At 40.6% G+C, this 20,626-nt stretch overlaps 1 protein-coding gene across 1 annotated transcript in view; it reads left to right on the forward strand.

The window, feature by feature from the left end:
• Positions 1-8,165, forward strand: part of LOC115628776 (uncharacterized protein CG45076) — a 43,711-nt gene extending 35,546 nt beyond the window's left edge. Inside the window, exons 5-6 of the mRNA XM_030524987.1 lie at positions 7,004-7,145; positions 7,200-8,165. Coding sequence (XP_030380847.1) covers positions 7,004-7,145; positions 7,200-8,013 — 956 coding nt within the window. The 3' untranslated portion in view covers positions 8,014-8,165. The remainder of the gene's footprint in view (positions 1-7,003; positions 7,146-7,199) is intronic.
• The last annotated feature ends 12,461 nt before the right edge of the window (positions 8,166-20,626 follow it).

Consider the following 20,626-nt stretch of genomic DNA (forward strand, 5'->3'; position numbering starts at 1 on the left):
CTTTAACACACAAATTGTTGGATCAACAGCACTACATACTTGTATATATGTAGTTATATATTTCAACATCTATTCTTTTTTTTGAATATTAGTTTCAAAAAATTAAGAAAAGTTGCATTGACTATTTTTATACTCTGTACATGAAATGTACAAGAATATATTAGGTTCGCGGGAAGTGAAAAATGTGAAAAAAAATTAGCTTGACAAGACGAGTCGCTCTAGCCCTGTCTGTCTGTCTGCCTGTCCGTCTGTCAGTCTGTCCGTCTGTCCGTCCGTATGAACTCCTGGATCTCAGAGACTATAAGAGGTAGAGACACCAAATTTTGCACAAAGATGCCTCATGTGTGTATTCTATACGAGTTTGTTTTATTTTTTGGATTTTCCCCCCATTTCCCCCCTATGGGGGTTTCCCCGATTTTCCATTCGTATAATCGCCTATATCTCGAAGACTATAAGACCTAGGAACACCAAATTTTAGTCCCAGATGCCTTATGTGAATAGGCAGAAATTGTGTATTTTGGAATTTCCCTCCCTCCCTCCCCCTCTCCACCGCAAATGCGATTTTCTCTAACTCCCGTAATTCTTGGAATTTCGAACTAAAATTTTGCAAATACCCCCAGTTAGTAATTATGTGTCCGTATGCTAAGTTTCACTATGATAGACCGATTTAATAAGAAGTTTTAGCCATAAATATATTTGCTACTGCAGCGCTGCTCAAGCGCTGCCTACGGCTGTTGTTGATGGTGGTGCTTTGGTTGACTGCTAACATGTTTACACACACACGAATAGATGCGCATAGGCATACATACACTCACACAGACGCAATTGCTATGTAAATGTGCAATTATACACCATTTACGTGACTTCGAATACCGAGAAAGGTAAAATCGATCATTGAATTTTTTTTATTTTCTTAATTTTTTTTATTTTCTATAATTATTGTAGAGTATTTCAAAGTCGGGACACCCGACTTTAGCTTTTTTACTTGTTTATACTATGTACATGAAATGTACAAGAGTATACTAGGTTTGCGGAAGCTGAAAAATGTAACAGGCAGAAGGAGGCGTGGCAGACCCCACAAAGTATATATATTCCTGGTCAGCATGACAGGACGAGTCGATCTAGCCCTGTCTGTCTGTCCGACTGTCCGTCCGTATGAACTCCTGGATCTCAGAGACTGTAAAAGACAGAGACACAAAATTTTGCACATAGATGCCTTATGTGTGTACGCTATACGAGTTTCTTTTATTTTTTTCATTTCGCCCATAGCTATGGGGGTTTTCCCAATTACTTTGTATATGTGCAATTATACACCCTTTACGTGAGTTCGAATACGAGGAAAATCGATCCACATTTTTTTTTTTTTAATTTTCTTATTTGTGTTTTCTCGTGCGTATTTTGTCTTGCCTGTTTAGCTCAACACGAACAGGCACGGCCACGCACGACTTCGAAATTTGCAACACGAACACGCGGGCCCACGCGTGACACGAAGTGCCACGACCGAAAACACAGTCCGTGCCCAACTCTAATTTAGACAGTACAAAAATCTAAAATTTTCATCTGATAAACTTCAAACTTAGTTTGTATACTCTAAGAAAAATTCCAAGAAAAACAGCTTGCTTGGTTTTTGAAATTTTTTTGGGACCTGAAAATGGGAGTTTTCTTGTAAAAAAAATGTTGGGGACAAGAGGAAACCGCATCAACAGCCCACAGCCCAAATGGCGTTAAGAAGCTGACATTTGTACACAATTTTCCTGTTTAAGTGTGGGTGAGCTCCAAGAAGTGGTTTTAGAAAATTACAAAACCGATTACCTTTGGACTTAGTGTTGATGTAGGCGAATATTTTTTTACAAAACTCTCAAGAGTAAGCGCCCCCTCCCATGCGCCACCTATGTGTAGCGAAGCAGGTAGTATGAACTTCCATTTCATTCTCGACCCAGTGAATTCTTCTGCTATCTTACCTGCCTCTAGCGTCTCAGTGTCTGCTGAAGTTCGGTATTAGCGCCTTGCAAATTCGTAGCATTGCCACGCCATAGCTCTCTTGGCTGCTCACGAATAGCTAGAATAGAAGAACAAACAGTATGGTGATACGGCTGTCTTTCGGCAATACTATCAGTTCCCCCCCCCCCCCCCCCCCCCCCCCCGATGACCCTTCTGCTACTCGAAAATTCGGGTATCTTCTTGGCAACGTTTTTATTGCTTGGAACCCAGCGCCATTATGATATTTCGGTTAGTCCTAATATCTCGCTTACCCGAAATCCAACGAACTGGCGGTACCGCCTGCTAGAGTCTACCCAGAACACTCGTGTGGTAAATTTCGTGTTGATTGTTGATGCGGTTACCTGTGCGTAATGTGTTCCAATCGTTGCGGTCTGCAACTCAAGCTTTGATGTTGACATCTGTTTTAGCGGCGCCACTTTTGCCTTGCTGCCCACCAAACCACTCTGCTTGTCTCCGCAACATGAAGAATACCGCAAAGTAACCATTTTCGGTCGAATCTACAAACATATGCATTTCCACTTCTGAATCATTCAGTGGACCTCGGTATTTTCATCTTCTCTACGTCTGGTATGTGTTGGACCCGACGCTGCCATTTCTTCCATTCTGCTTCTTCTATTGTTGCATCCAAGAAATCAACAATTCAATCGAGTCTGTCATCCCGAAGAGGCCCAAATTTATTCAACTTTATTCCCATCACCTCAATGATAATCTTATTTTCATAGTAGAGATTATTTGATGTACAGATTGCGCATCTAGCATGAGAGTTTTCACTACGTTTCTCGCTGGGCCATCTAAAGCATTCCTCAGCCTCATGAGATCCTTAACATTCTCCTGCGCTTGCTTTTCCGCTGCTTCCGCATGTGTCCTTTCATTATACGCTGATGTCACCAATTCGCCACAATATTGCGCTTCAAGCGCCATTCCCCAAGGCAAATTCTTACATCTTTAGCAGCGCCATCCGATGCTAGGTTTCATCTCTGTATCGCACTGCATGTTGCATTTCTTTATACGGTCACCGCCATTGCAGCTGACCATATTGTCTGCGGATGAACACACAGTACAGCTGAACAAGGCCCTTCATGCGGAGATAGCATCACGGCAATTCTTGTATAAAAGAATTTAAAGAAATGTTTCAGCACTTCGAGTTTTCGCAGCGCCGCATAATTTGTAAGCACAAAAATTGAGCCCAGCAAAAACTGGCAAGACAAGACGAGTCAATCTAGCCATGCTTGTCCATCCGTCCGTATAAGCACCTGGATCTCAGAGACTATAAGAGATAGAGACACCAAATTTCTCTCAAAGATGCCTTATGTACGTACGCTATACGAGTTTGTTTTATTTTTTTGATTCCCCCCCCCCCCCCCTCCACTTCCCTCCTATGGGGGTTTTCCCCTTTTTCCATTCGTATAATCGCTTATATCTCGGAGACTATAAGACCTAGGAACACCAAATTTTAGTCCAAGATGCCTTGTGTGAATACGAAGAAATTTTATATTTTGGAATTTCCCTCCCTTCCGCCTCTCCACCGCAAATCGTAACTCCCGTAATTCTTGGAATTTCGAACTAAAATACCCCCAGTTGGTTATTATGTGTCCGTATGCCAAGTTTCACTATGATAGACCGACTTAACAAGAAGTTATAGCCATAAATATATTTGCTGCTGCAGCGCTGCTCAAGCGTTGCCCAAGCACTGCCCGCGGCTGTTGTTGATGTTGCTGTTTGGTTGACTGCTAACATGTTTACACACACACGAATAGATGCGCATAGGCATACATACACTCACACAGACGCAATTGCTATGTAAATGTGCAATTACTATATGAACCCTTTACGTGAGTTCGAATACCGAGAAAGGTAAAACCGTTCAAAATTTGTTTTTTTATTTTCTTAATTTTTTTTTTATTTTCTATAATTATTGTAAACATATGTACAGAGTATTTCAAAGTCGGGACACCCGACTTTAGCTTTTTTACTTGTTTTTTGTTAGAAATTGCCACTTTAATCATACTGTTTTTTTATAACTTAATTTAAACCTAGAGCTAAATTCAAATACAGCTTAAGCTAGGAGCTTAGTCTTATATAATTTTATATTATTTATACTGTTGGTGTATGCCTTAAAAATCCGCATATTAGCCAATAATACAAATCAGGTCAGATGTGCGCTAAATAATTGCATGCTAGCATATATTACAAAGTCAGCCCGATTCGCAAACTTAGTGCCACACTTCCGTAAATGCTGACCTAACTAGTGCATCGTCAACATACAGTACGTCGCTGCCGTGCCGTTCACTGCACCCAAGCCACTGTATTCGTCAGCCGTCTACGCTACCGCCGTTCTTCGCTGCTACCGTCCGCTACCGCTGACACGGCGGAACTCACCAACTTCATTTAGATATAAATGGCGTAATTATCTTTAAGCAAATCAGTTGTAGAAATATTGAATAAACAATAAAGACTACAAATCATAGTCCACCTAGTTACAAGTGCCGGTTGCGACAATAACACTGCTGCTAGTTTATGTGCTAGCAGCAACAAACATTCAACTATACATATACTTTATATAAATCGATTAGCAAGATTGATCTTTTCAGCCTACTCCTCCTCATTATTCCTCTTCCTTCCTTGCTAACACATTTGCGTGGGTTCGCAGGCGCACCATGTATTGAGCAGCCTGCTCATTTAGCATGTCATCAACTTTCAGCACATCGAGACCCAAATATTTGTAGCTGTTAGAATGATTCAACAGCTGGTCCTGCAAAGTGACGCCAGGGCAGCTCTTTTTGGGCAGTGCATGTCACCTATGCGCACTTGCTTGCGTTGATGCCAATGTTCCAGCGCTTTGCCGGCAGACCCCACAAAGTATATATATTCTTGATCAGCATGACGAGACGAATCGATCTAGCCCTGTCTGTCTGTCTGTCTGTCTGTCCGTATGAACACCTGGATCTCAGAGACTATGAGAGGTAGAGACACCAAGCTTTGCACAAAGATGAGTTATGTGTGTACGTTGTGCAAGTTTGTTTTATTTTTTTGATCTTCCCCCCCACTTCCCCACTATGGGCCTTTTTCCGATTTTCCATTCGTATAACCGCCTATATCTCGGAGACTATAAGACCTAAGGACACAAAATTTTAGTCCCAGATTCCTTATGTGAATACACAGAAAATGTATTTCTTGGAATTCCCCTACACCCCCCCCCCGAACTAAAATTTTGCAAATACCCCCAGTTAGTTATTCTGTGTCCGTATGCCAAGTTTCATCATGATAGACCAATTTAGCAGGAAGTTATAATCAAAATATATTTGCTGATGCTTTGGTTGAGTGCAAACATGCTTACACAGGCACGAATAGACGCGTATTAACATACATACACTCACATAGACGCAATTGCTACGTAAATGTGTAATTGTACACCCTTTCCGTGATGTCAAATACCGAGAGAGGTAAAATTGATCCAATTTTTTTTTAATTTTCTAAATTTTTTAATTTCTATAATTATTCTAAGCATATGTACAGAGTATTTCAAAGTCGGCATACCGGACTTTAGCTTTTTTACTTGTTTTAATTTCTTTTTTTCACATGACTTTGTTTAAACTTACAGTATGCTTAAATTGCATATATGTTTTATTTTATTTCTTTGCTTATTATTGTTTTTCATAATTTTTTACTTGTTTTAACATTGATTCCTGCCTACTTTTATGCATCTTTACGGGTCATTTGCAGGGACAGTTCATAATTATAATATTTCTTACAGATATAGAAGCATACATATACATATTTTAACTTAACTAGGCATTACAAGTTTTTATTTTCGCTTAACCATTAATTTTCCCGCTTCGTCGTTTTCCTCCCCGGTCTTTTAGAGCCTATGGGCTCAGGTAGTGCCGGTGCTGGTCATCGCACAAGCTTGGTCACCTTGAAACGGTTGGCGGTGCCGGTGCCGGTCATCAATAACTTCTGGAACGGGAACAGGTGGTGACGCCTTCACCGAGACGCTTGCTTGCGTCGTCCAGGACGATGATTCACACTCATGAATTTTGAATTTTCCTCTTCAACTCGACCTGCTTCTCCTTCTTCTCGTAGTATTCCATAATTTTGAGACGCTGTTGCTGGACGAGACGTCTCTTCTCCATGTTGAACTGTTTTCGTACATCAGCATCGCTTAAAGCCACCGTGACAGATTTTTTTCACGTGCCTGCAGTGTGTGTGTCTTCTGCCCGTCTCCTGCATGATGTTGCTCCAGCTCGGTTTGGAAGTACTTGCGCTTCACGTCAAAGTCCATAATGCTAGTGTGATTGACTAGCAATGGCACGTCCGACAGATGTATAGACCGTTGTTATTCTCGTTTTTTTTTTTCGTATGCACCCAACTTTTAATCATAATAATGCAGAAATTTATAATTTTTGTAGTTGCAATCGGAGGTGCAAAGATAGCAGCTGTCATGGTCACCATGACAACCTCGAGGTGTTGTTTTAATTCAACTCTTTATTCAAAGTCCAAATATAAACAGATTCTTAAATTTTTTACTTAAAGTAAACTTAGCTAAGGCCGCGTAGCTGCGCTGCCTGAAACGCCGGCAGCAGAGCGGCCGCATTATATATTAACTTATATACTTAGCGCTGTTAGCAGCGAGAGCGCGAGAGAGAATAACATGCACACATGAAGTGATTTTGATAAAGACGCAGACGCTGCATTAGTGCGATGTTACGTCGCGCCTGAAATATGCTAGTTTACGTAACCACTGCAACAAAGTGTTGCAGTGTGTATTCTTATGAATGCACTGCGTACAGTGTGTACTCTTTATGTGCGCATACTACAGATACCTAATCACAGTACCGATGTAGTCTTCATGGCCGGGATCGAAATATTTCAGAATGGCCTCGTAGATATCAGGATAGAAAAAATTTTTAAATCAAAATCCCAACAGTATAAAATATTTATAAAACGTATGAGCCTTCAATTAAATTAAGCATTATATGTTTTGAAAAATATTATATTCCAGATGCTGAATTGGATCCAAATCGTCCATCAAGAAAGTTTTCTGCACCAAGGCCACTCGAAGACAATGTTGACTTGGAATCAAAGGAAAAGCAGCGCTTACGTAAGGAGCGGCTGTTGACGGTAAACGAGGAGCCTTTTCAAAAGTAAGATACTTTCATTATTTAAAACATATAAAATGATCATTTTTAAACTTACAGACCTGTGAAGGATGATAATCAAGTAGCCGAAGAAGAAAAAAAAGGTCTCTTGGCCAAAGAAGAGCGCTTGGCAGAAGAAGCTCGTAAGGCCGAAGAAAAGCGATTAGCCGAAGAAGCACGGTTGGCCAAAGAAGCACATAAGGCCGAAGAAGCGCGTTTGGCGGAAAAGGTGCGCCTGCAAGAAGAAGCACGCTTAGCTGAAGAAGCGCGCTTAGCTGAAGAAGCACGCTTAGCTGAAGAAGCGCGCTTAGCTGAAGAAGCGCGCTTAGCTGAAGAAGCACGCTTAGCTGAAGAAGCGCGTTTAGCTGAAGAAGCACGCTTAGCTGAAGAAGCGCGTTTAGCTGAAGAAGCGCTGTTAGCAGAAAAAGCACGATTAGCAGAAATAGCACGATTAGCTGAAGAAGAGCGATTGGCCGAAGAAGCGCGATTGATCGAAGATGCGGTTTTAGCCGAAAAAGCACGTTTAGCTGAAGAAGCACGTTTAAATGAAGAAATTAAATTACGAGAGGCTTCCTTGAACCGACTAGCTGAAATCGAAAAGCAGGCCGATGAAGAGAGTGAGGCTGAACTTGCTCGGCAGGCTTCTGAGCTGGCCATAATCGCTCGGGAAGAAGCAGAAATTGCTGCCCATGAGCAAGCCATCAGGCAAAAATCGATAAGTGAAGAACTTGAACCTATTATTGACGATCCCGAAACACATGTTGATCACGATTACCAGGAACCGATAATAGATATAAACGTTGATATTAAAAATGTATCATCAGATCACCTCAACATTACTGATGAAGATGCTGAAGAAGAGGAAGAAGTATAGAAAACATTAATTTAAATGTATCAGTTTAACAGGTCGTGGTGAACATTAATTTTAAAATTACACCACTCAATCCAAATAATGTGCAGTTGATTTTAGTACTTTGGCTTTATTAAGCATATATTAAGCTAATAAATTGTCATTGTATAACAATTTGTGTTCCTATTATTTAATTACACCCGATATTGTCTTGTCATACTTAGCTCGTGAAATGGTTGTTATATGTTTATATCAGATATTTGTGTTGTTTGTAGTAGTAGCTAGGGGAGCATGATTCTTCTATTCTCACAGTAACACTACATGTAAATCGTGGTTTAAATGGTTAGTAAATCTTCTACAAAGAAAGCCAGTAGAGTCCCCCTGTGCATAGAATAAAAGTATGGTTCAGCTTAAATTTACCATACATACAAGCGACACCAGCAGAGCTCAATAAAAACACTACTTGTTCAACAAAATTCTGAATAAGTAAATAGGTTAGATTAGATAGATCGCCGTTGGCTGTCACTCCTAGACGATGTTGGTTCTTAGTACTGCCGGGTATAAGATATCAGATTGAAAAGCATGCCACAAGTGCGATTGGATATATTTACTGCCTCTTTCAATGAAGCCAGCCGTTATTTTAGTCAGTACTTTTGGTCAGTGGTATAGATTTCCAACATCTATGAGTAGGCCTGTGACGAGTCTGAAACCATTTCTCCTAGGCTTCAGGAGGAATATAATGAAATTGTGGCTTTTACTTTTGTACGTTGTATAATAGTATAGATACCTGTTAGTGTTAATTTATGTCCCATAACAATGTATTGTCAATGTCACTCGCACTTGACCGTATTATGAGCTACGCATGGGCCACGCATGTGCACACGAAGCCAACGCAAGCAGTTTTTCTTAGATAATGTGAAAATAACAGCCGTGCATGTGCATATAACAACCACCATCCGGCTGCAACGTCTAACGCTGGATGTTATGATACGCACGCACCGATACAGCGAGCTGCATAAATCACCCCAGGGACGCTGTATTCTTGGACACAATTATTATTAGAAATATTTTGACCTACGCACACTCAAAAAGAATATTCGTGCTGTTCTGGCCTCACCTTTCTTTTCAGTATATCCAAGTACAAGTACTGCAAATTTCACGTGTACAATCTCAGCTACTAGGTCGACACTAGTGGCTAACATTACAAATAACAAAGTATTGTTGGTGACCCCGACGTGATCCTTAACACGAACTTGCACAGCGTATACAAATAAGACATCTTTGTGCAAAATTTGTGTTCAGGTGTTCATACGGACTGACGGACAGACAGACAGACAGACAGACAGACAGACAGACAGACAGGGCTAGAGCGACTCGTCTCGTCATGCTGATCAAGAATATATATACTTTGTGGGATCTGCCACGCCTCCTTCTGCCTGTTCACTTTTCAGCCCGCGCAAACCTAATATAGTCTTCTACATTTAATGTACAGAGTATAAAAACTTTATACGATTGGCTGATATTGAGCTTCAAAAGCAGGATGCATGGGGTGTGCTAATTGGTGTCGCGCAGTGTATGTATGTACCGTTTCGACATGCCGAATGTTCTGTTAATACATAAAACGTTGACCTTGTATACACAAATCGAAGGCAAACGATCACTACGCATATATATACATAAAACGTTGACCTTCTATATATATTGAGTATTAGCAAACGCAGTAACTTCCAGAATTACCGGCAAACCAAAAACGACGCCACATCTTCCAACGATATGGGTGAAAATTCGGAAGCATGCCAACTTAAAAACGACATGAAGAAACGACAAGAAATGGTAGCACAACTCTGAAAGCACAAAATGTAAACTCTTTCTTCACATTTAGTAACACGCCATGCTTCCATCAAAGAGATCGCCGACACATTGCCCATATTTGATCCAACGAACGTTGAGGGAATTACCGTTGACCAATTCATCGCTCTTGTAAACAACGTAAACGACGCTTACCAATGGGATGAAAAATTCGTATTGTTAGCTATATATACGCGATTGAAAGGAGCTGCATGAATGTGGTTGGATTCATCGCAAGACTTTTATAAATCATGGCGAAATTTCGCTGACATCTTGAAATCTGAATTTGGGTTAGACCCTGATCAAGCCTGGCTAGGGCGGTCCGATATCCGAAGGAGGCGGTGAAGGAATATTGTTTCCGTATATCTTCTCTTGGTAGCCGTTACAAACTGAGCGAAACAGCTTGTATCAGATATGCTCGCTCTGGACTTAAACACCGTTAACTACTGAAAAGCAAAGCTCCTGTTAATTTCACCACTATTAAGCAAATTCGGGAGGTCATCAACAACTATTTTGTTAACTGAGGCAAGCTAAACGATAATAAACAAGTAAAGTATCGAAGTTGGCAGCAAGCAGACGTGTTTTACTTTCGCTCTGAGAAAATTTATAAATAATAAAATTAAATACAACTTTATATATTCACGGAGAACTCTTTTGAAAACGTGTGCAGTTGTTATCACAATTTAATTGCGCTCCCTAAAGAATTGTTTGTTTTTAAATCAATAAAGGCTTTTTAAAGAAAAGACTCACAGCAACAACAGAAAGTGCTTTTTAAGCCCGCAAAGCTATACAAACAGACTTTACAACACCAATACGTAAACACTTAGCTAAAGTCACACAAAACATAATTGCATTAGCGCTCAACCATTCACTCAACAAATCACTCAAGACAAGATAGAACGCTACAGTCGAGCAAGCCCGACAGTAAAATAGCCTGTACTCTCCACAAAAAAGAAAAATTAAAAAAAAAAAATAATTAAAAAAAAAATTAAATTATTAAAAAAAATGAATGAATTAATTAATTAATTAAATTAAATTAGAATACATGTTTATGTTCAGTTTTAACAGCATACATTTACATCACGTACCTATGCGTGTTTATATGCGTGTATGTATGCAGCACAAAGTTGAACCAAAGCAGCAACAACAACAACAGCTGCGGGCAGCGCTGCCGACAGAGCTGCAGGCAGCGCATGAGCAGCGATTTTACTTATGGCTATAACTTTCTTCAGAATTGACCTATCATGATGAAATTTGGCATACGGACACATTAGTACTAACTGGATGTACCTACCAAAATTGATAAATGATGATATAAGTTATAAGAAAAAACACGAATTGCGGGGGAGTGGGGGGGTGCATCGAAAAAAAACTCAAACTCGTACTTTCTCGTTCTTAGGAGAATATGGAAACCAAGTTTGGTTATTCTAGCTCTTATACTTTCTGAGATCCTTGCGTTCATACGGACAGACGGACAGACGGACGGACGGACAAGGCTATATCGACTCGGCTTCTCATCCTGATCAAGAATATATATACTTTGTGGGGTCTGCTACGCCTCCTTCTGTGTGTTACATACATGCGCACAAAACTAGTATAGCCTTTCACCCTTTGGGTACAGGCTATAACAAGAAAACACATCGTAAAAACCAACTCAAATTACACCTAACAACATGGCACCGCAACCGAACAAACGCGCATGCGAAAACACCACCACTGACCTCAAGGAAGGCCGCCAGTCAGAAGCAATATCAGCAAAGATACTGGCCATGATCAATCTTCGTTTTGAGGAGCAGGCCAGCCTACTCACCACCAATATGGGAGATGCAGAGCAGCGCATCCTCAACGCGCTGCTGGAACGATTTGACCACTTGGCCGATGAAATGAAGCAACTTTATGACAGGGTGGACAGACTAAATGAGCGGATGAACATTATAGAGCGCGAGATCGGAGAGCTGCCTATCAAAATATGCGGACATTGTACAATACCGTCTGCTTTGCTATCCACATCACACCACCGCCGAGAATACGCGAAATCTTTCGTGCTCGGAAAACAAAGGTATCTGAAGTTGATCCCGACATTATTATTAAATTCGAAAATTGGAGAGAAAAATCCACGTTGCTGAAGGCAGCCACAGCTTACCGTCGCGAACATATAAAGCCACTGAACTTGCAAATGTTAGGCTTCAACTCTCCGGCCCCCATATACATTAATGACCAGCTAACAAGGGACAAGGACAACTATAATATCTTAAAAGAAGCGTTAAAGCTTAAGAAGCAGAAGCATGTGGTTGCTGTTTTCTCACGAAGAGGCCCAGTACACGTGAAGCATAGGGATAATGAGAGTGCGAAGCCCATACTAAGCAGAGACGAGCTTTTAAAGTTCGCCCAGTGTAATGAGCGTGAGTTTCGCTCTCCCTCTGACCGTAATTCTGCTCTGGAAACCAATGCTAACTTTTACTGATAATATACGTTTTATGTTTCATTTCAAATTGCTAAATTGCTCTTTCTATGTACTCTTAATTGTAAATGTAAATGTATTTATAGTGGGCAGATTCATTAGTGCTTTTGTATGTTGTACAATGCGTGGGCGTTGAATTTTTTTGAATCCATGCCAGATGTCCTAAGTCATGTGTCCACAGCGAACAGTCGAACGATTAACTCGAATAATGGTTCGACTGTGCAAGCAAAAGAAGGGTCTACATATGTGCAACCTCAATGCACAAAGTCTTGTTAAAAAAATTGAAGAGTTTAGACATTTATTTGTCAATTCCAATGTTGATGTAGTTTGTGTGTCTGAAACGTGGTTTGTTTCTAGTCTTAGTGATCAATCTATATATTGTGATGGGTATAATGTTTATCGTTCTGATCGTGATGGGCATGCGAGGGGTGTGGCCATATATGTAAAAAATGTCAGATGATTAGCAAACAGCCGTTGGGCAGCAATATTGAATATCTGTTCTTGAAAATAACAACTCGCAGCAATACTGAAAGCATTCTTGTCGGATGTGCTTATAGACCAAACAGGTTAACGGATTATAGCGATTTCATGAACACCTTTCACTCGGTTTCTTTAAAACACAACAATTTTGTGTTAGCTGTTGTGTTTTAACAGCAATCTGTTAACTGATCATCACCTCAGGGACGATATGATCTCTCTTGGCATGGGACTAGTAAATACTACTTTACCGACGCACTTCTCCAACACTTGTGATACCCTCCTTGACGTATTTTTTGTTAAAGACACCAAAAATGCTATCCTATTTGACCAGCTTTCAGCACTAGCCTTTTCTAAACACGACATGATTTTCTTGACGTATGACATTTACAAAGATCAAAGTAACCATGCAATCTCTTTTAGGGACTTTAGGAATATTGGCCATAGGCTACTATATGAATACTGTGATAACTTAAACCTTGACGAAATACAAGGTGCGTTCCAAAGTAAACAGGAATCTTTTTGAATCTAGCGCCCCCTGGTGGCGCTATCTATATGTCGACTGGTGCCTTAGAATCTGCTATCTTTATCGATTGTCCAGTGAGAATTTCATGATATTTCATCGATTGGAATTGAAGTTATTGCGTTTTAAGTGTCAGTATGTTTGTGTTATCGGTGCGAAAATGAGCTTCAAACAAAGAGCCAACATTAAATTTTGTTTTAAAATTGGTAAAACTTTTACAGAAACGTTTCAAATGATGGAACAAGTTTATGGCGATGATTGCCTACCCGTAGCAGAGTGCACGAGTGGTTTCAACGTTTGCAAAGTGGTCGTGAGGACATAAATGACGATCAACATGTGGGCCAATCAAAATTCGTGATCACCGAAAATTCCATCGAAACGGTGCGTGAATACATCAAAAATCAGCCGAAACTATCATTGAAATTGATGGAAATGGAATTGAACATCTCCAAAACATCGATTTATCCCATTTTGACCGATCATTTGGGCTTACGAAAGGTGTGTGCACGGTTTGTTCCGCACAAATTGACTGACGACCAAACACTGCTCAGAATCCAACATTCGATCGACGCTTGTGACCGATTATTTGACCAAAAATCACATTTTAACCATTAACCACTCGCCGTATTCACCTGATATGGCACCGTGCGACTTCTACCTTTTCGGAAAAATGCATTTGCCCATGAAAGGAAAGCGTTATGCAGACGTAGATGCCATTCAAAAGGCTTACACCGGCATACTGGCGGCCATACCGGCCAACGAGCTAAAACACTCGTTCGACATTGGATCGGCTTTTGGATCGTGCAAAAAGCTGTATTGAAGCAGAAGGAGACTATTTTGAATAAAATAAATTGATTTTGCCGAGAAAACCATTTGTTCTGTTTTGTTTAAACGTCCTCTTTAGTTTGGAAAACTCTTTGTACTTTCCAATGCTGTATCCAAAAACTTGCGTATGCTTTCCTCTGACTCATGATTCAGTGCGATTATTTTGCGATTATTTTCATATCGCTTGAAAATTAGCTCCCATGATGAGTCATAATTTGCTGCTGATCCATTCAGCAGGTTTCCAACTACCAGCTTGGCCTCTCGCTTGGGGCAAGTCTTGAGGTAATTGAGTTTCCTTGCGTTGCTGAGATCTTTCCTTTCGTGTATGACCTCCTTGAACATCTCGAAAAATATTGGCCAGTCTTTCGAGTTCCCGTTGAAATTGGGAAGCTCTATTTTGGGCAATTCTGGAATCTCTTCTTTCTGCATCTTGAGGTTACTTGCCTTCCTGTCAATTTTTCGGGAAACAAGGCTAACTACCTCTCTCAGCAAATCGATTTCGTCTATATTAAAGGCGAAACTTTCATATTTGCTTTCCAATTTGTCGAGCGTGCTTTGGATAGTTTACCATAAAATTTGCATCCGGTCCTTGGCATCTAGAAGCTCCTCGATGTCATTACCCATTAGTCATTTGTGCACCTGTGTAAGGTATTGCCTGAGGCACTTCAGGTACTTTTGAAGCGGTTGGAATTTCTCTGACAGAGGTTTTGGGCTGACGCATCTCTTCGACCTTCATCAATGACTCCCTACTTGTATATTGTTTGATGCGAGCCATGGTGGTGTCGAAGATCCTCTCGTTGAAATACTGGTGGTCGATCACTTCACCTTTGACGCGGGTTGAGTTGTTTGAAACGATTTCCGTCGTTTTCGACTCAATCCTAGACAGGTATCCTTTTAGAGATATTATTTTAAATATTTCTCTATGGAGATCTACCTGCCTTTGGACCACTTTATCGGACAGCATTGCGATTATTATTTGTTTTTAAAGGTTTTGGTGTAAAAATTGGTAGAATCTTTAGAGGAAATTTAGTTTAGTCGCCTGGTTGAGGCTGTGCCTCGACTCACAGCTGACTCAACCAATTCACACGTAAACTCTTTATTTAACAAATTTGCTTTCGCTAGTGGAGCACCCCAAATCACTTTTTAAGGCACTACCTTCTGTTGTTAAAGCCACAGAAGCGCTTATAATAATCAGGTAAACTTTAATCTCTTATAAAGCACTGATTACTTTTAATTATCACCTTATATTCACAAGAATAAGGGAATCCGGCTCGAAGGACCAAAAAATGTAGATACTTTTACACTTGAAATGAATACGCGTCGGTTCTTTGATTTGTACTACTCGTGATGTCACACGAACTTGATTTCTATTGGACAATATCTATGTAAGCAGGCAAGTTACAGGCGAACAGGCGACACACCGAAAGCGACAAAGCTACAAAGCAGAGGGACAACAGACACAAGAGAAGAGCAAGTCGTTAATCAACAGTCGTTAGAAGCAGTCGAGAGAGACCAGTCGTTGCAGAGAGTCGTCGTGAATGGTCGTCAGTCGAAGAAGTTGTCAACGCCAACCGTCTTGAACATATTAATCATATTGAATTGAATTGAACTGAATTAATTAAACTATTGTTATACCCTGTACCCGTAGGGTAAAAAGGGTATATTAGGCTTGTGCAAAGTATGTAACATGCAGAAGGAAGCATCTCCGACCCCCTAAAGTATATATATTCTGAATCAGCATGACGAGAGAAATCGATCTAGACATGTCCGCCCGTCTGTCCGTCCGTCTGTCCGTCCGTCTGTCCGTCCGTCTGTCCGTCTGTCCCTCTGGATGAACGCAAGGATCTCAGAAACTATAAAAGCTAGAATAACCAAAGTTGGCATCCAGATTCTCCTAGGTCCGAGAAAGGACGAGTTTATTTTATTTTTTGGAAAAGGGCTATGCGTTTGAGGCCCTTGAAGCGCAGCAGATCTCTGACGATAAGTATGACCTAAGCATTTACAATGTTATTGAAGTCCCATTTATTACAGCTCCGCCTCAGTTCTTGAAGAGTGTAGAGCAGTTAATAGAAAGCAGCACCCAGATGCCACCAGATAAACCAAAGTGAAGCTCTGAAAATTGTCCCGGACACAGTTGTCCAGTCGTTCCGTCATTCGCCAAGTCGTCTATCGGCTGATAAATCAGATGCAGTGAAAAGCAAGTGGACGAGTGGCTTGAGCAAGGTGTAGTGCGCAAGTCAACTTCGAACGTGGCAAGCAGAGTAATCGTTGTGAAGAAGAAAGATGGCACACTGCGAGCTTGCGTCGACTACAGAAAGCTGAACAAGATGGTACTCGACGATTGTTTCCCTGTGCCACTAATGGAGGAGGTCTTAGAGAAGCTTCAAGCTGCCAGATACTTCACCATCATGGACCTCGAGAATGGGTTCTTTCACGTACCAGTGGAAGAAGAAAGCAGAGCTTTCACGGCGTTTGTAACCAGAGAGGGCCTTTTCGAGTTCAATAAAGCGCCATTTGGGTTTATGAACTCACCAGCCGCTTTCATTCGCTTTGTGAACTACATATTCCAAGAGCTGATCAACGAAGGCATAATGCAGTTGTATATGGATGACATTATTGTCTACGCCAAAACACCAGACGAATGTATGCAGAAAACTAAGATGGTCAGTATAAGCTGAAAATAAAATGGAAAAAATGCAGCTTTCTTCAGTCGCGTATAAGTTTTCTTGAAAATTTTGTCGCAGATGGGAAAATATGGCCCGGAAGAGAGAAAACTACAGCCGTTATTAATTTTGCTGAGCCGCATAACTTTAAAGCCGGTTCCTTGGGCTTACCGGATTTTTCAGGCGATTCATTCCTAAGTACGCTCACATGGCTCGCCCGTTAACGAATCTTCTAAAGAAGGATACTGAGTTTATAATTGGTCCAGCAGAAAAGCAGTCGCTACAGCAGCTAAAACAGGCTCTCAGTAGTGAGCCAATTTTGCACATCTACAACCGAAATGCCGAAACAGAAGTTCACACAGATGCTAGCAAAGACGGATTCGGTGCGATGTTGCTGCAAAAGTTTGATGCCAAGTTCCACCCGGTATATTTCTGGAGCAAGAAGACGTCTGATGCAGACTGCAAGAGGCACAGTTACATCCTAGAAGTGAAAGCAGCTTACCTCGCCCTGAAGAAATTTCGACACTACATTTTAGGAATACAGTTTAAGTTGGTAACAGACTGTATTGCCTTTGAGCAGACAACGTCCAAGATCGATGTACCAAGGGAAGTCGCGCAATGGATATTGTACATGCAAGAATTTACGTTTGATGTTGAACACCGCTCAGGTGATAGAATGAAACATGTTGATTACCTCAGCCGCAACCCACAATCATGCTATGTCGCTAGTGCAGAGATTCTACCTCAGTTAAAGAAAGCGCAGCAGAATGATGAGCACATATAGACAGTCGCAGAAGTCTTTAAAGAACGCCCCTACCAAGACTACAAGTGCGTCAGCGGAAATTAACTGTTCGTGGTTCCAAAAGGGATGGAGCGCGAAGTAATCCAAGAAGCTCACGAAGTTGGTCATTTCGCAGCGCAAAAAACCATGCACTATATTCAACAGCAGTAGTGGATGCCACATTTAGAGCATAAAGCTGCAAAGTTCGTTGCCAATTGCATAAAGTGCATAATAAGTAACAGAAAGTTGGGAAAGCAGGAAGGCTTGTTGTACTGTATAGACAAAGGAGATACGCCCCTCCATACGCTGCACGTTGACCACTTGGGGCCATTGGATGCGACGTCTAAACAGTACAAATATATCTTCGCAATGGTGGATGCTTTTTCAAAATTTGTATGGCTGTTTCCCACAAAATCTACTGGACAAGAAGAAGTCGTACGTAAGCTAAAAAGTTGGTCTGATGTTTTTGGGTTTCCAAAGCGCATTGTAAGCGACAGAGGATCGGCATTTACATCAGTTGCATTCAGCGAGTTTCTGAACCAATACCAGATTGACCACGTGCGTTGTACTACAGGAGTAGCCAGAGGGAACGGGCAGATAATCGTTCTATTTTGTCAGTCATCACAAAATTGTCGATTGATGATCAAACATGAATGCAAGCACAAAGGCATCTCCGTTTAAAGTCATGTTTGGTACAAAGATGAACAACAAAGTCGAGGATCGCATTTTGGAGATACTAAATGAAGACAACATCAAGCAGTTCGATGATGAGCACCTAAAATTGCGTCAGCTGGTTAAAAATAACATTAAAGATGCACAACGAACCTATAAGCACAATTTCGACGAAAAGCGTAAACGAGAGCATGGCTATAGCGTCGGCGATCTTGTTGCAGTAAAAAGAACGCAGTTTGTTGCCGGTCGCAAGCTAGCCACAGAGTTCCTGGGTCCGTACGAGGTAACGAAGGCTAAGAGAAACGGCCGTTATAAAGTCAAGAAAGCACCAAACGTCGAAGGGCCAAATGTTACGGCTACAAGCGATGACAATATGAAGTTATGGAGGTATGTGTCTGAAAACGAGAATCTGTTGTCATCTGGGACAGATGACGAGAATCAGGAGGGCCGAATGTAAGCAGGCAAGTTACAGGCGAACAGGCGACACACCGAAAGCGACAAAGCTACAAAGCAGAGGGACAACAGACACAAGAGAAGAGCAAGTCGTTAATCAACAGTCGTTAGAAGCAGTCGAGAGAGAACAGTCGTTGCAGAGAGTCGTCGTTAATGGTCGTCAGTCGAAGAAGTTGTCAACGCCAACCGTCGTGAACATATTAATCATATTGAATTGAATTGAACTGAATTAATTGAACTATTGTTATAATTTGTATCATTATTTAAATATATTGTACTTAACATAACTTTACATCTATAATAAGGATGGTCCGCATGCTGAGATTGTAGGGTGCCACATGAGGACGTGTAATTCTATTGGTTAGCCTATCTTAACTAATACAGTGTTGTATGCAGCTGTGTAAACCTTAATCTATAAGTGTAATTCTAAACGATGCAGCTGTACATGAAATGTACAAGAGTATATTAGGTTTGCGCGAGCTGAAAAATGTAACAGGCAGAAGGAGGCGTGGCAGACCCCACAAAGTATATATATTCTTGATAAGGATGACAAGCTGAGTCGATATAGCCATGTCTGTCTGTCTGTCTGTATGAACGCTAGGATCTCAGAAAGTATATGCTTTGCACAATCGTTTTCGGGTCATTTGCAGTAATTATAATGATCTTTCACACTTACTTTCGACAGAACTCTCTCTCTGTTCTGTAAAGATTATTCTTTATAATTATCTTCGGGAAAATCTCTGACCACTTCTGCTGTGAGTCGGGGCATAGCTAGCCGGACTGGCATTTAAATTTTCCCCCACCGGGTTGGAGATTTACCTCTTTCTCTTTCTCTGTCTTTGTATCTCTCTTTCCCTCTTATTTTTTTCTTTTTCCTCTTCCTCTTTCTACACCTTACTTTTTCTAATTAGTTCTTAAGTAGAATTAATTCTTCTCTTCTACTTGCTATTTGTTTAGTTTGTTAGGTCTATAATGTCTCTGACCACATTTGGCTGTGAATCGGGGCATAGCTGGCCAACTGGCAAATAAAATTCCCCCAACGTGTCGGAGGCATTAATAGACGTCATTGTATAGCTCTCCCTTAGGCTTTCTTATCTTTTAAGTTTAACTTATAATGTAATACTATAAATATTTTTATTTTACTTTCTAATATTACCAATTATTTATTGACAGTAAATTTGTTGATTTTTTTTATAAATAAATAAATAAATAAGACCTAGAATAACCATATTTGGTGTTCACATTCTTCTAAGCCCGAGAAAGGACGAGTTAACTAAAAATTTCTTATCATATTATGTATAATGTAGTACTATTAACAATACATAGCAATTGATGGCATGTATTGTAGGGTGTTTATGTTTAAATCCGAATTGCCTATTATGAATATCATGTTAACGCATATCTCGAAAACTTTACTTATATTCGGTAGTAAGCTTATCGGACGTAGATTTCGGATATTATATAGATCGTTATCTTTTTTGGATAATAGCTGTTTAGCTGTTTTCCAATATTTAGGAAAGTATGTGTTCCAGACGTGCTCCGGAGGGGTATTCTATAAACTTGATATATGTTTTGTTGAGCCGATATGATGCTGCTGTACTTTTCCCAATTAATTTAAGGTTCGCCAAGGGTGTTTGTGTGTATGTGTGTATTTTCTGTGGCGTGCGTGCCGAAATGACTGATACAATGCAAGTCCGTAATGCGAGTGAGTCTTGTTACAAAAAGGCATAGCTAATAATGCGTTATGCAGCGATAAGTGCGTTTGTTCTCTTTCGCAGAAGAGTTGAGTGAAAACATAAGCAAAACAGAAGAACAATAAAGTTGCCAGATGGGCTACTTAACTAAAGTGAATGATTTTACTTTACATATCAAATAGCGCTTATATTATTGTGTTGTCCTCCAACAGTATGCATTGTTTAACATATAACATATAA

Source organism: Scaptodrosophila lebanonensis, unplaced genomic scaffold (assembly GCF_003285725.1).
Source record: "Scaptodrosophila lebanonensis strain 11010-0011.00,11010-0021.00 unplaced genomic scaffold, SlebRS2 tig00000126-arrow-arrow-pilon, whole genome shotgun sequence".
Classification (NCBI taxonomy): domain Eukaryota; kingdom Metazoa; phylum Arthropoda; class Insecta; order Diptera; family Drosophilidae; genus Scaptodrosophila; species Scaptodrosophila lebanonensis.